The sequence below is a fragment of the Scomber scombrus genome, chromosome 24 (assembly GCF_963691925.1).
Source record: "Scomber scombrus chromosome 24, fScoSco1.1, whole genome shotgun sequence".
NCBI lineage: Eukaryota > Metazoa > Chordata > Actinopteri > Scombriformes > Scombridae > Scomber > Scomber scombrus.
In genome coordinates this window covers 2785291-2801429 of record NC_084993.1, presented here as the reverse complement: position 1 = coordinate 2801429, position 16139 = coordinate 2785291, and the positions used below count along the sequence as shown (strand labels likewise).

Here is a 16139-nt window from a genome sequence, read left to right as displayed (position 1 = left end):
ATTTAATAAAAGAACATTTAAACAAAAGTATAGAAATTTAAAGGCAGTTGGGATATAAAAATGAAAATAAAGACATAAATACGAAATCAGAAAGCTTCACAAACCCTATTAAGTATTTTTATGCCATAATTTTATGCAAAGGCTATCAAGACATTTTATAAATCTAGCATGTTGTCACCCTTTGTGACTTTCTACAAGATCATAAATCAAAGCTTGATTTTACTCACAGGGTTAATTTGCTGTTGTGGTTTCAGTTATGGGTGTAGACGCCTCCGGCTCTGATGGAGGTGCTGATGGGGGACGACAGTGGATGATGTCCCGGCCGGATGGGTTTTGCTGAGACACAAACAAACAAACAAGCAGTTATTTAACAATGCATCAATTTTATCATCCATCTATATGAGTCCTCCGTGTGTGAACGTCCTCTCACCGATCTGTGCAGAGTATCCTCTCCTGGCCATGCTCTTGGCCCGCACCGCCTCTTTGATTCGGTCCACCTCCTGCTGGTAGCGCTTGCGGTCCTTCATGGAGGACTCCTTGGCATCCTTCAGAGCGTTCTCCAGGGCTTTGACTCGCTCTGCAGTGGCACGGAGACGCTTCTCCAGCTTGGGCAGCTCGCAGCGAAGGTCTGCGTTATCTCGGACCAGCTGAACAGAAAGGACAGCGAAAAGTACATGAGTGTATAGTGTTAGTATTTTAAATTAAGCATGCCTTTCTGATTGTATGTATAATAATGTGTTCATATTCACCTGCTTGTGGACCTTGGTGAGCTGTTCCAAATTATTCTCCAGGAAGGAAATCTTCTGTTTCTGGGCAACGTTGCCAAGTCCTTCCTCACAGTCGAGCTCTGCACTCTAAAAACAAAAAATACAGCAGGTGTAACATTAAAGATGAAACTAAAGTGTGCACAACTACAGGTAAGTCGTTTCTCCACTGAAGTTGTACCTTCTTCACCCGCGTGTTTAGGTCCTGAACGAAGAGTTTGCGCAGGTTGTGTAGAGTCTGCAGCTCTTTGGCCTGAAAGAACAAGAAATTAGACACATTTACACACACTGATGATCTGTATTTTTATGGCTGCAAAGACAGTCTGAAGGTTTAAGGACATTCTTTCATCTAAATATGTGATATATGAGACTCTATAGCTCACTAAGTTTTAAGTTTATAGGTTCAATCTTAATTCTGATGGCACATTTTGCAAGTCAATAGTTAAATACAGTCTATATAAAGAGTGAAATGACAAAAAACAACTTTCCACTCGTCTTGGATACTAGCTCAAAACTGTGACTCAGCCTGTGTGACAGCTACACTTAAATTTTAAGCTTGTGGGTTCAATCACGGGTTGCTCAGTGAGATTTTTAAAAAGTCAGTCACACCACTGAAGACTGAAAAGCTCTGATGGTCCAGCAGCTCAGTGTGGTGGCACATTTTACTCCACTTTTTACAGTCATGGGTTCGATACCAGGTCAAGTCACACCACTTAAGATTAAAAACATCCAATGAAAAGCGCTGATCCTGTAGCTCACCTTGTTCAATAGCTGTTTTGAGGTTGTGGACTTTTATCCAGAGTAAACATTAACAAGCTCTTATATAAGCTGTGAGACTCTGTAGCTCACTGTGTTGGACCAATGTTCTTAAGTTTTAAGGTTGTGGGTTCAATCCCAGTTCTCTCAGTGACATTTAAAAGAGACTGAGCCAGAATATTCAGATCCTGAGACCCCTTTTTTTTAAAGCTTCAGGCCATTTCAACCACCCATCCACTTTTGGTCACTGAGACAGGACAAAATTCAAAGACCAAGAAACACTGCTGGAGACCTGAAGGCTGTCCTGCTGGTGCTGGGCGAGGGACTGGTGGTGTACTTTGCCTTATTTAGGTTTATCTGGTCGGTTTGGGGGTTGAGCCAGTGACACTGTGATGCTTTATCATCTAAAATATCTTAGAGGAGATTTTAATAAATGTCTGACAATGAATGATATTAAAGAGCACACACAGGTGCACCGGTAATGTTCATAAATGAGCAGTAGATGGCGGTGTGGCCTCGTCTGATGACCAGTAACACCAGCAATAGTTTTACCTGTAGTGGGGTGTCACCTGTTGGGATCCATTAAGTCACCTGATGCAGGTCACATGACTGCCAAATAGTCACATGACTGTCATCATTGAGTAAACCAGCAGTTTGGATTCTTCACTTTAAGTTTCTTTCATACTTATTTTAACTTTATTTACAGTAACTTCACACACTTGTTTCTTCTTCTTTTATGTTTGTAGTTCAACTTTTTATTTATTTATCACAAACTTTGGAGAACATGTTAGAAGATAAATCTAAATATCTACATCTTAATTATTGATCAACCTGCCAGAATCAAACAATATCAACCCACAGCTGATCTGAGCTTTACAGAATTTAACCTCTACACTATTGGTTCACAACACCAACAACAAAACTCAGACTCAGGCAGAAGTCCAACTCAACCACACAATCCACTGTGCTTGATTGCAGCAGACTGTCAAAGCCAACATTAAAGACTGAAGAGTATCCAAGAACATCAGCAGCCCACAGCAGGGATTTAAACCAACAATCAGAAGATCAACAAGGGGCAAAACACTTTGCTCCATCCACACTCATCAACCCAGCATAAGAAGACATTTTGATGCCACATTAGCAGGTTTGACTCACCACAGTCTCCTCCAGACCCTTCAAGTCCTCTCTGGCCTGCTCGCTCTGTTCGTTCAGCAGCCTGGTCGGTAAATAAAAACCAGACGTTTAGCTTCTCGAGTTGTTAAAAGGATGAAATGATCAGCATGAGATCGCTGCTATACCTACATGAGTTTTTGAAGTTTGGCATCTTTCTCCTGTTCCTCAGCCTTCACTTTGTCGTAGTCTGACATGAGTCTCTCCTTCTCCAGCAACAGACCCTGGTTTAGACTATGAGAGAGAGAGAGAGAGAGAGAGAGAGAGCGAGAGAGAAAAAAACATGTAATTATGACTTTAACCCAAAAATATCAACCATATGTAACTCTTTTTTTTTTTTTTACATCTGTGTCTTTAAACAGTCATTATTTTGTGTCTCTTAAGCATTTTTGAGATTTTGTAGAAACTGAGGCTTTACAGTCAGTTAAAAAAATCACTCATACATTCATCAAACTGATTCTTTCCACCTTTTCCTCCTTTTTATGCTTATTTTTAGCATTTTTTCAGTCTCCGCTTTGATCTCAAAATAGGAAAAATGAGACGAGCAACATCCTTAAACTCTCAAATCATCGTTTTATCATCTGAGCTACAATCAGACGTAGTTTTTGAGCTTGTTCTCTGGATAGGACTTTGAAGCCTTTAATCCAAAAGTTCTGCATTTAGATTGAGCCTCTTGACCTACTGAGACGACTCTCAGAGAAGGAGGGAGAAAGAAAGAGAGAGTCTGTGTCTGGGTGATGTTGAATATATCTGCTTTGAACATCCACGAGTGTTCAAAGCTGACTTTGAACCTCCATGTTAAAAGCTTTATTCACTGAGCTGCTGAGTTTCTCTACTTCTCCTTCTTCTCTTCAGCTGCACCTTTGAACATTTTTCTCAAGTGGAAATGAAGCCGGACCCTGAATGGAGTGTAAGAAATCCTCTGAACCTCAACGGAGCCCTTGTGAAACCCTGAGATAGAGCCGATGGATGACATTGGATATTATCTGCTCGACACTGCAGCGTTTGCTCGACTTTCTAAGGATGAGTTCAGCTTTTAAAGAGCTTTTGGAGAACAAATTTCATGCAAGATGGATCAAAATCTTGCACAAATCAGAACATAGGTAGGAAATATGAGGTTCTCCTACAAATAATATTCAAATACAACTAATTTGCAAGAGCTAGTAACATGTTTTGGAGGGTTATGTCTTACAGTAGTTGCATTGGGGGGTTTAAGATCATGCACATGTCTCTACTGTTGAAAAAAATTGAAAATATGCACGAAACTGAAGTATGATTCCTGTTTTTATGGTAATGTTTAAGCAACTTTTAGCACAAAAAATGCAGAATGCATTATAAAAAGCTGCACAAAAAGAATCTTGACATGAAAGAAAACTACATCTAAAACAGCTCAAGTTAAATAAAGACTACACTACACTACAGAGGTTTGTGTGTGTGCGTGTGTGTGTGCGTGTGTCCTCACTCGGTGAGCTCGTCCAGCATCCTCTGCTTGTCTTCGATCTCGTCTCGGAGGCGGCTGAGCTGCTTCTGATGAGCCTCCCTGTGGCTCTCCAGCTGCTCCTCCAGCGACCTCTGCAGACAAACAGAGACGAATAACCAGGTTACAAATGTACGCACACGATCGCGTTAATATCAAAATCAGCTGCTCGGTTACCTTGATGTCGTCGTCTCCATCCAGTCTGCTGATGTCCTCCTTCTCCTTCTCCTCCCCTGACACCTCGTGCCTTTTCTCTGAGAAGCAACAAAGAAGGAAAAATAGCTTCTGTTATCTCAATTATCATGTTTTTCCTGATATGAGATGATCGATAAGCTGTCATAGAAAGCAATTTTTCTTTAACATTTGCATATATAAAAATGTGTATCAGCTGCACAAAAATTACATTTTGTATACTGAGGGTCAATTTTAGAGAAATGTCCAGCGAAAAGGTTTTATGGTGTTCTTACAGCTCATTTGATATAATTTGCTAAATAGTACCGCGATTGAAATATATGGATTTCTAATTTTTTGGGGTATAATGTTGTAATTTGTTTCTTTTATTTTAGAACCATGGCAATCAACAAGGAATCATTTTAATACCAACATTCACATCGTTCTGGGAAAATAAACAAATGATTGATTGCAACCTGTGTTTCCTGGTGGTTTGTGGCTCCAGTTTGAATACATCTGTCTAAAAGAAATGTGTATTGGGTGTTTTTACACTCTCAAATGTAAAAATGGGTTCAATTTACATTTGCATATATATAAAAATGTGTATCAGCTGCACAACAATTTAAAAATTGATGAATTTAATTTCAACTTTTGTAAACTGACGGTTTCATTCAGAGAAAAAGATGGCTAAAAGTTTTATGTTTTTTTTTTTTACAGCTTTAAAATGTAAAAATGGGTCAAATTTGTACATTTATATACATAAAAATGTATCAAATGTACTCTTTAAGAAGCTATATTAATTATATTGATGATTATTGCTCAATAAATGATTAAAAAATATGAATTAACTTCCTGAGAAAATATGATAAAATCTAGTAAAGTTAGATTAATGTCATCAGTCTGCAGCAATGACCCTTTCTTTACCATTTCACCTTCAAACTAAACAGATATGAGCTCATTGTTAAAGAGACTTGTTTTTGTTTGTTTATGGTGCAGACCTTGAGCGTGGAGTTTGGCGAGCTCCTCGGTCAGAGCGTCCTGACTCTCCTCCAGCTGCCTCTTCTTCTGCTCCATGTTCTGCATGTAGTCGGTCAGAGACTTGATCTTGGCCTGGTGCTGAAAAAACAAAAAACAGAAGAAGAAAAGCTCAGACATTTATCCAGCAGCAGAAAATGTTTTAAAGCAGAAGTATTATTGGATAGTATTATTAACCTTTAAAATCATTCAGTTATACAGTTTATTTTACAATTTTCATGCATATTTCTACATACAAAGGCCTCCATTTGTGAGATTTTGTCCACTGAACGTCACCTAATAAGTTTAATATCTAAGTTATTTATGACCTGAGACTGAATATTATAACTTTACTGATAAATGTTATTGCATACAGTATATAAACTATGCAAATAAATGAGAAATTATAGTGAAATTAATCTCTTAAACCTGTTTGATGAATTCTGGGGAAATATCAAATGTTTAATGATGCATAAAGCCTCTTGGATATAAAGGTGTAAAACTATAATTTAAGGCTCATCTTAAAAAGCGAACAGAAAATATAGATATTTAAATTTTAAATTAAAGGCTCATACTGACCTTTTTAAAGTGGATTATTGGGGCTTAGATCATGTCATCAAGCTAAAAACGCTACCCTGCAGGGTTGATAACCAAGGTGACACTTTTACCTAGGCGACCGTTACCTGGGAGATGAGCAGCTGACAGGACGCCAGCTCCTTCTCGTTGGCCTGGATTTTGCGGTGGGCGTCGGCCTGGGCGCTCTCCAGCTGCTTGCTGCGGTTGACCAGAGACTTCACCTCCGACTTCATCTTGCTGATGTAGAGACGGGCGACGGTGAACTCCTCCTCCACCGCCGAGCCGTTCCCCTTCGTCTCCGAGGACTGAGGGTGGCAGTAGAGAAAAGGGGGGAGGGTTAGGGTGTGGGTGTGAGAGGTGTGTAATAATAGTGTGTGTGTGTTGTATGTACTCGCCTTGACATCGCTGGTCCCGATGAGGGCACCGATCTCGCTGAGGTCACGCAGCAGCAGATTGAGGACTTCGGCGGCTCTCTTCCTCTGAAGGCCGTTCAGCTCCTGCAGCTGACTCAGCTCCCTCTGCACCGCCGTCAGCAACACCTGCATGATGCGCACACACACACACACAGACAAAAAGAACGTCAATGTGTCTCTGTTGCTCTGCAGCGTCTCCCCCACCTTTGCCATATGAGCATAATACTACTCACTAATAGTTAGCAATATGATTATTATGATACTGTCTGTTATATGTGAAAATATATACATGTCATTATTAGTAGCAGTAGTAAAATTAATAGTAATAGAATAAGTAGTAGTATTTGTAGAATTAGTAGAAGAATCAGTAGTAGTAGTAGAAGAGTTAATAGTAGTAGTAGTTAAAGCTGCTCTTCTGAAACAGTCAGTGCTCAAGCTTTTAGAGTTTCTATTGATTGCAGCTGTCAGTTTCCAGTTGCATGATGGGAAATGTAGTCCTCATTGCATTAACCAGTGTTAACAAACTCTAATTAAAAACACCTTTAGATAAACTCTGTGCTCCTTCGCTCACCGTCTTGTGCTGCAGCTCCTCGCTCAGCTGCATGTTGATCTGGTCTCGTTCCTCCACCTCTTGGCTCTTCTGGTCGTAGTTGACGGCCAGCTCCTCCAGGGCCTGCAGCACCTCCTTCACCTCCTCCTTGGCCAGCTCGTTCTCCGTCTGCAGCCTGCACAGCTCCTCCTGGATCTTCTCGTGGTCGCGCCGCGTCGACGCCAGCAGCTATAAAAAGAAAAAGACCCAGAAAGAAAACAGTGAAATCAAATATATACAGAGAAGGCACACTCACTGACTATTTTTAGGATATTTATTTAAACATAAAGTTGATTTTTCGTGCACTGGGAGACAAACCTCCTCCTGGTCCAACATCTGCTCCTTGAGTTTCTCTGCAAGCTGACTGTGTTGGTTGATCTCATCGTCCTGCAGGCATTTATACAAATTAGTTTGCACAGCTTTTATCCACATTTATACATCTTTTTTAAAGGGTTTTAAGCAGATATAAAGCTATAAAGTATATATTTTTTTAGCACATATCTTTATTTTTGGACATGCAGCTGCAGAATTAGGTACAAAAAAGTACAATTTATTTTAAATTAGGTTAAAAAGTAAAGCTATAATTATGTAATTTTTGAGCATATATGTGGATTTTTGGACATGCAGGTGCAGGATTAGGTTTCATTTGTTTCATCTGTGTGACTTTTATGTATCTTATAAAACATTAAAAACAGAGCTTATTAAAAGTAAGACTGCAACTGATCATTATTCTCATTATCAATTAAGTTATCGGCTATCAAACTATTGGTTATTAATATGCATCCATCTTTTTTTAGGGTTTTAAGCACACATAAAGCTTCTTTTTAGAGAAATAACATGAATGCATTGAGTATTATATATCCTTAAATTATATATGAACTACTTTTAATAATAGCAATAATAATAATATGTTTATTTGTATAGCACCTTTCATACAATAAATGCAGCTCAAAGTGCTTTAGAATAAAAATAAATAACAGATAAAAGGAGCACAGAGTAATGTTAAACAAATAAAAACAATGTAATATAAGGTGGAATATAAGAATAAGTAAAAGTAGCTAAAAAAAATAGAATAAAAACTATATAAAATCAATTAAATATACAACTATTAAAAGAAGTGCTGTAGTGACTGATAGTAAAGATAGTTAAAAGCTAAAGTGTTTAGGTTTCTCTTATAAAATATAATTTTTTACTGGGCAAAAAATACCCAAACAATCACTCATCAGTAGGTTTTTTAATTTTATTTTTCAATTTTCTAAGATAAAATGTAAAATAATTCATGCATGAAGCTCGAAATGTGTAAAACCAGTCACCTTATCATCCAGCTGTTTGTAAAGGTTAGTGATGTCCTCCTCGTACTTGGTCTTGTCCTCCCCGGACACCGAGCCTATTCCTCTTCCTCCTCCTCCTCCCCCTCCTCCTCCTCCACCTCCACCACCTCCTCCTCCTCCTCCGGTCGGCAGCAGGTTATCGATGATGGGAGTGTTGTCGTTGGCCTCGATGTTCTTCTGATCCTTTGCGTTCTGCTGCTCCTCCTCGGGAACGTTCTCGCCTGTAATGTACAATCATATGTTAGATCTTTTATTCATCTAACTAACTGAGAAGATGCTTTAATATATAATTATTGTCTTGTATTTGTCATAATGTGTTGAGATGTATCATTTAGTGCACTATTACACAGTTTCATATCATATAAATTTGCTTTTATGGGAAATTCATGCAGTTTCTATTGTGTAGATTATTTAAAAATCTCATTTTTTTTGGATGGAAAATGGAGAGAAAACATGATAAAGGAATGGATGGAGGAGAGAGGTAGAGGAGAGGTAGAAGAGGAAAGGAGGAGAGGAGAGGAGAGGAGAGGAGAGGAGAGGAGAGGAGAGGAGGAGAGAGGAGAGGATGAGAGGAGAGGAGAGGAGAGGAGGAGAGAGGAGAGGAGGAGGAGAGGAGGAGGAGAGGAGAGGAGAGGAGAGGAGAGGAGAGGAGAGGAGAGGAGAGGAGAGGAGAGGAGAGGAGAGGAGAGGAGAGGAGAGGAGAGGAGAGGAGAGGAGAGGAGAGGATGAGAGAAGAGGAGAGAAGAGGATAGGAGAGGAGGAGAGGAGGAGAGGAGGAGAGGAGGAGAGGAGGAGAGAGGAGAGGAGAGGAAAGGAGAGGAGAGGAGAGGAGAGGAGAGGAGAGGAGAGGAGAGGAGAGGTAGAGGAAAGTAGAGGAGAAGAGGCTGAAAATGGAAAAGAGGTGAAGCGCTGCGCTCGTCGTCCCGGAGTAAATGGATCGGCACGGAGCCAGAAGCTGACTCATGTCTGTAAAACACTGCATCAGCATAATGTGTGTGTGTGTGTGTGTGTGTGTGCGTGTGTGTGTGTGTGTGTGTGTGTGTGTGTGTGTGTGTTAGTGTGTGTGTGCGTGTGTGTGTGTGTGTGCGCGTGTGTGTGTGTGTGTGTGTGTGTGTGTGTGTGTGTGTGTGTGTGTGTGCGTGTGTGTGTGTGTGTGCGCGTGTGTGTATATATATATATTTAGGGAGGCTGCAGCTGATTTGTTGCTATGGAAGGAGCGATGTGTTATCAGCATCCACAAGGGGATAAAATAAAAAAACAAAAAAACACAAAGGCCAGAAAGAGAGAGAGAGAGAGGAGAGGAGGAGCGGAAGAGAGGAGGAGTGGAGGAGAGGAGGAGAGGAGGAGTGGAGGAGAGGAGGAGAGGAGGAGAGGAGGAGAGGAGGGTAAAGAGACATTTAATAAAGGCCAGAAAGAGAGAGAGAGAAAAGGAGAGGAGGAGTGGAGGAGAGGAGAGTAAAGATACATTTAATAAAGGCCAGAAAGAGAGAGAGAGAAGGAGAGGAAGAGTGGAGGAGTGGAGGAGAGGAGGAGAGGAGGGTAAAGAGACATTTAATAAAAGCCAGAAAGAGAGGGATGAGGGAGGGAGGGAGGGATTAGTGGTTACTATGCAACAGAAATGGAAAAAGGGCGAGGAGGATGAAGGGGACACTGCAGCCTCAGAGGAGAGGAAGAAAGTATCACATAGAAATGAAAAACAAAATAAATCAGGTGGTGTATTATTCATTAATGTGAGTTTGAGTACAATATAAAACATATTAACACTAATATAGGATTTATCTGCTGTAATTTGATGTTAAAGATACAATAAAGTTTAATTATTGACTATATATCTTGATTTATGGACACAAAGTTTTGGTATCTTCTCACTATTGATTAATATATTGGTTATTTTTTGTGTTAATCATTATAAAAAAAGGTAAAAATGTACATTTAAATTTAAGTTTAATAAAAAGTAAAGGTAAAATAAAGTGGTTTTTGAGCACATATCTTGATTTTTGGACATGCAGCTGCAGAATTAGGTTTTATATGGTATCTTCTTCTTATTAATTAATATATATTGGTTATTTTTTGTGTAAATCAGATAGGTAAAAGGTAATAAAGTATATTTAAATTGAAGTTCATTAAAAAGTAAAGGTACAAATAACTACTTTTTGACTAAATAGCTGTATTTTTGGATGTATAGCTGCAGAATAAGTTTCATTTGTTTCATCAGTGTGAGTTTTGGCATCTTGTCATTATCAATTAATATATATATTGGTTATTTTTTGTATTAATCAGATATAGAAAATGGTAAAAAGCACATATTTATAATCATATATCTTGATTTTGGTACATGCAGCTGCAGGTTTTGTATCTTCTGACACATCAAAAACAGAGATTTTATAAAAAGTAGGACTGCACCTGATGATTATTCTCATTATTAATTAAGTTATTGTTTATTTTTTGTATTAATCATCTATAAAAAAACAAGGAAACATGCTTGATGAATGACTTTAACTGTTATCTGATCCCCAAAGCTGCTGTTAATTATCACCTATCACTCCATTCATTGATCATTTATAGTTTTTTTGTAATAATTATGATTCATCTCACCGTTCCTCCAGCGGTTGAGTTCAGCCTCGAGTCTCTGGATGACGTTTTTCAGGCTCTTGTTTTTGTCCTTCTCCTTCTCGTACTTCTTCTTCCACTCTTCGGCCGTCAGCTCCAGATTCACCGACACCGTGTTCTTGATGGTCTTTGCTCTGAAGAGGAGACGAGACGAGACAAGAACACTGTTTGACCTTTGTGTCGTCTGTTTTGACTGTTCCTTCTTTCCTTCCTTCCTTCCTTCCGTCTGTCCTTCCTCCCTCCCTCCTTTTCTCTTTCTTTCCTTCCTCTCTCTTTCCTCCCTTCCTTCTTTCCTTCCTCCATCCCCCTTCCTTTCTTCCTTCTGTCCTTCCTTCCTTCCTTCCTTTCCTTCCTCCCTCCCTCCTTCTCTCTTTCTTTCCTCCCCCCTAACTTCCTCCCTTCCTTCTTTCCTCCCTCCTCCTTCTCTCTTTCTTTTCTTCCTCTCTCTTTCCTCCCTTCCTTCTTTCCTTCCTCCATCCCCCTTTCTTCCCTCCTTCCTTCTTTAATTTCCTTCCTCCCTTCCTTCCTCCTTTCCTTCCTTCTTCCTGACTTCCATCCTTCATTCCTCCCTTCCATTCTTCCTTCCTCCCTTCTTTCCTCCCTCCCTTCCTTCCTTCTTCCTCCCTTCCTTCCTTGACTTGAGGACAACAGGAGGGTTAAAGACTCTTAAGTGTCTAATCTCATCATGATATCGATATAATATCAATATATCGTCTGTATGTTTTCAGGGTTGCAACAAATCAGCTGTGAGGAGAAAAAAAAGGATAATAAACTGCTGCAAACATCCTCTAAAACTAAGATTATTTAAATATATTCTCTGTTTCTACAAGTCTGACATTTCCAGATCTTTCCTCTGAACAATGTTAATTTAATTTTAAATCATTTCCTCTCGGCTCCTCCTCTTCCTCCTCCTCCTCCTCCTCAGCAGAGGGCAGATGGCTGCAGCATCGTAATCATCTTCCAGTCACTGCTGCTGCTGCTTTAATGATTTATAACAAGTTTAAAACTTACAGGACCGTAAGAAGTCCGTTTTCTTTGTCTGCTCACACACAACATTTCATGAAAATGTAAATATGGGTTTTTATCTTGTATCCAGAAGTTAAAAAGTTTATATTTGTAGTCAAATTATATCCTGCAGAGGCTGATTCTGCTTCTGGATGTACAAATATACTGCAAAAAACTATAATAATGTTAAATATACTATTATAGGAAGCAACATAGGTACCTTTAAAAAAAAAAAAAAAAAAATCCCTGTATGTTTTTTTTCCTCTTCCATTTTTAAAAATTGTATTCAATTTAGAAATTATTATTATGTATCAAATTTATGTTTTTATTATTATTTGTATTTTATTTTTATGACATTGTTGCTCAACAGATAGTTGCCTTTATTATTATTATTATTATTATTATTATTATTATTATTATTATTATTAATTTTTAAATATTATATAACATATATATTTGTATTAATATAGATGCATATGTTATATTTATATTATTTTATTTTTTATAATTATATTTTATTATTATTATATATATATATGTATTATATTATTATATTTTTATGAATTTTCTATTAATTTAAAATGATCATAATATACTGTAACAATTTAAATCTGCACTGTAAATATTGTCCTAGATTTAATTTGACTAATTATTATATTAATTAATTGTTATAATGTTATTATATACACATTACATCACTCTGTAGCTTATATTACATGAGCCTGATGCATAAAATGAATAAAATAATGACATTATATGCAGAATAAAACAAGTGTTATAGTGTTTAAATAGACAAACTGGGGTTACAGACTAGTGATGATGCAGTTTTATGGATTATTTCTCAGATTGTGGGAAATAAAAAACATCCCAAAAGTCAAAAAACTAATAAACCAAAACAAGATGTGAACGATTTCATGACTGGAATCTTTAATGAGGAATAAAACCAGACGCACAGCGGGGGAAACTCAGAGCCATCTGCTCGTTAGTTTACATCACTGACGTCAGAAAGGAGTCCACACACACACACACACACACACACACACACACACACACACACACACACACACACACACACACACACACACACACACACACACACACACAGATGTCTGCTTTGCTTCTGTGTCAATAAAAAGCTCGTTAAGTGCCTCGTTATAACTTTTTATGCTCATAAAATTCAAGTAAAGTAATTAAAGCTCAGGTAAAAATGGACATTGATTATTTTAACCCAGCACATAAATAAATAAAGAGTGGTCCCACCTCTGTCCGAACATGAGCGTGGACTTGGTCTCGGCCTCGTTGTAGACGGACGGCGAGCAGCAGATGATGATGGTGGTGCGACAGTTTCCTCCCAAAGAGTCCTGCAGGATCCGAGTCATCTTGCTGTCTCGATACGGGACGTGAGTTTTCTGGGAAAAGTAAAAATATATCTCAGCCTCACTATAAACCTCTTAAACCTTACATACTGTTAATATTCTACACCCTGTAGCTACTATCAGACAATATCATGTCCTATTTTACCTAACACATGAACATATAACAGAGCAATAATGATTTAAATGTCTCTTTTTGGTAGTTTTGAGTCTCTTTAGTCACTCCATCTCATGGTTACCACGGCAACTAGATGGCAGCTGTTACTCAAACTAACTGTAGGTTGTTTTTTAGTCATTTTTATGTGTCTTTTTGGTATTTTTTAGGTTTATTTAGTCATATTGTGTCTCTTTATGTCATTTTTATGTATTTTTTTAAGTTTCTTTAGTCATATTGTGTCTCTTTTTGGTATTTTTATGTATTTTTTTAAAGTTTCTTTAGTCATATTGTGTCTCTTTTTGGTATTTTTTAGTCAATTTGTGTCTCTTTTAGTCATTTTTATGACTCTTTTTTTGTATTTTTTAGGTTTCTTTAGTCAATTTATGTCTCTTTTTGGTGGTTAAATGTTATTTAAGAACTTTATGGAGCTGTGGGGTTTATTGTATAACCATTAGAGCCATCAGTCTTCACTGCTACATCATAAAAAGAAATCCTCATAACTACTATCTTATTAAAACTATTAACTAAAAACATGTCAATTTGACCCAAAAGATGAATAAACTCACGGTTCCTTCAGCCAGAGCGGAGATAACGTTCCCCAGCGCAGACAGAGACTTATTAATGTTCTTAGCTTCATCCAGCACGGCTCCTTCTGCTCCCGTCTTACTCACCTGCCCCAAAAACCCAACGAGACAACACTGTAAAAAACAACATTCAACATTCATAAATAAACCTCGTAGCTTTTTTATTTTTTACGACCTTCTCGCTGCCGGCCAAGTCGACCAGGTAGAGCTTCCCCGACAGCTTCTTCTCCGTCTCCATGTTCTCCTGCTTGATGTTGATGAGGAAGATGCTGTGGCTACGAGAGCTGTGCTCGTTCATGTCTGGAAGAAGGACCAAAAAGATACTAAAGAATACAGAATACAGTACAGTATACCTGCTCTATGTGGAAAGAGCCTGGAGATCATTTTAATTGTGATTTGGCGCTATAAATAAAATAAAATTGATTAAATTAAATTGATTCAGAGCCCATTGGTGCAATTTTAAGGTATTTTATTAGAATATTTTCATTTAATTCTAATTTAAACTCCTTTACTTACTCTTGTGTTTTAGGATTTTGCATTAAAAAATCTTATAAAATGCTTATTATTAAAGATCAGGAGGTTTATGACCCTTAACACAAAGATGTTTAGTTGTTAGCAGTTATATACTGTTACATAAAGAGAGATTTCCTCTCCAAATTATCCAATAAGTCACAAAACATTAAAAGATTAAAGAAAAGCCCAAGAAATGAATAGAAATTTGACTTATTTCCTCTATGATTAATCATTTCACGACCCTCTAAGTTTAATCTAGTGATCTTTAAGAGAGAATCACTTAATTTAAAACATGAGCTCTAATCCAACAAGCTAATTTACACATTTAAAGGTACGTACTGGTCACTGCGACGTGCCGATTGTTTTTCCCCTCGTCGATAACGTCCATCACTTCCTCGGGACTGGAGACGAAACGCTCGGTGCAACCCTGAGACAGAAAGAGAGAAAGAGCCACCGTTAGTAAAAGACTAGTCAAGGAAGGAAGGGAGGAAGAAGGAAGGAAGGAAGGGAGGGAGGAAGGAAGGAAGGAAGGGAGGGAGGGAGGGAGGGAGGGAGGGAGGGAGGGAGGGAGGAAGGAAGGAAGGAAGGAAGGAAGGAAGGGAGGGACGGAGGGAGGAAGGAAGGAAGGAAGGATGTAAGAAGAAAGGAAAGGAGGAAAGGAAAGAAGGAAGGAAAGGAGGAAAGGAAAGAAGGAAGGGAGGAAGGACAGGAAGGAAGGAAGGAAGGAAGGAAGGAAGGAAGAAGGAAGGAAAGAAGAAGGAAGGAAAGGAGGGAAGGAAGGAAGGAAAGGAGGGACGGAGGAAGGAAAGGAGGAAATGTCGGAAGGAAAGGAGGACAGAGGAAAGAAGGAAGGGAGGAAGGTAGAGGTGAGGAAAGAAAGAGAGAAGGAGGGAGGGAGGAAGGACAGACAGAAGGAAGGAAGGACAGAGGAAAGAAGGAAGGGAGGAAAGAAAGAGAGAGGAAGGAAAGAAAGAGAGAAGGAAGGGAGGGAGGAAGGACAGACGGAAGGAGGGAAGGAAGGAAGGAGGGAAGGAAGGAAAGAAGGAAGGAAGCAAGGAACAGTCAAAACAGACGACAGGAAGTTAAAGTGGATTAACGGCGTTTAAAGTGAGATAATTGAACTGAACTTTTCTCTGAGTGAGAGAAGGGTTAGGGTTAAACTGAGAGAAGAAGCAGAAGTTAAGCTCACAGACAGAAGTGAGAGGGTTAAAGGAGAAGAAAATGTTTTCAAGACTACAGATAACGAGGTTTTACCTTAACGTAGGGAACTCTGTTTTTGTCCTCGTGCACAGAGAGGTTCGTCTTTGACACTTGAAACAGAGAAAAACAAACAAACATGACATAAAACTCTCCAATAATTCACTTTAAATGATTTATTATGAAATGTTTCTTACCGTCCAGCAGGTCTCTGATCTTATCCAGGTAGATCTCAAAATAAGAAAGTTTCTTACCGTCCAGCAGGTCTCTGATCTTATCCAGGTAGATCTCAAAATAAGAAACCTGCACATAGAAACAGAGCTTTAACAGAAGAAGCTTTAATTTGAAAAAGAGGATCAATTAAATGACTAAAAAGTGAAAATTACAATGTTTAAACTGCAAATATAAATGATATAGTGATACTTTTACATTATGGATG

General features: G+C 38.5%; 1 protein-coding gene across 1 annotated transcript in view; it reads right to left on the bottom strand.

Annotated features, from left to right (window-relative positions):
* Positions 1 to 250: 250 nt before the first annotated feature.
* The window catches only part of LOC134006591 (kinesin heavy chain-like), a 23924-nt gene continuing 8035 nt past the window's right edge, over positions 251 to 16139 (bottom strand). Inside the window, 22 exon segments of the mRNA XM_062445509.1 lie at positions 251 to 336; positions 431 to 647; positions 750 to 854; positions 946 to 1017; positions 2676 to 2736; positions 2823 to 2924; positions 4153 to 4260; positions 4337 to 4421; positions 5337 to 5454; positions 6036 to 6234; positions 6316 to 6467; positions 6913 to 7119; positions 7249 to 7317; positions 8244 to 8317; positions 8369 to 8482; positions 10857 to 11005; positions 13137 to 13285; positions 13973 to 14077; positions 14166 to 14290; positions 14843 to 14930; positions 15758 to 15813; positions 15955 to 16003. Coding sequence (XP_062301493.1) covers positions 251 to 336; positions 431 to 647; positions 750 to 854; positions 946 to 1017; positions 2676 to 2736; positions 2823 to 2924; positions 4153 to 4260; positions 4337 to 4421; positions 5337 to 5454; positions 6036 to 6234; positions 6316 to 6467; positions 6913 to 7119; positions 7249 to 7317; positions 8244 to 8317; positions 8369 to 8482; positions 10857 to 11005; positions 13137 to 13285; positions 13973 to 14077; positions 14166 to 14290; positions 14843 to 14930; positions 15758 to 15813; positions 15955 to 16003 — 2490 coding nt within the window.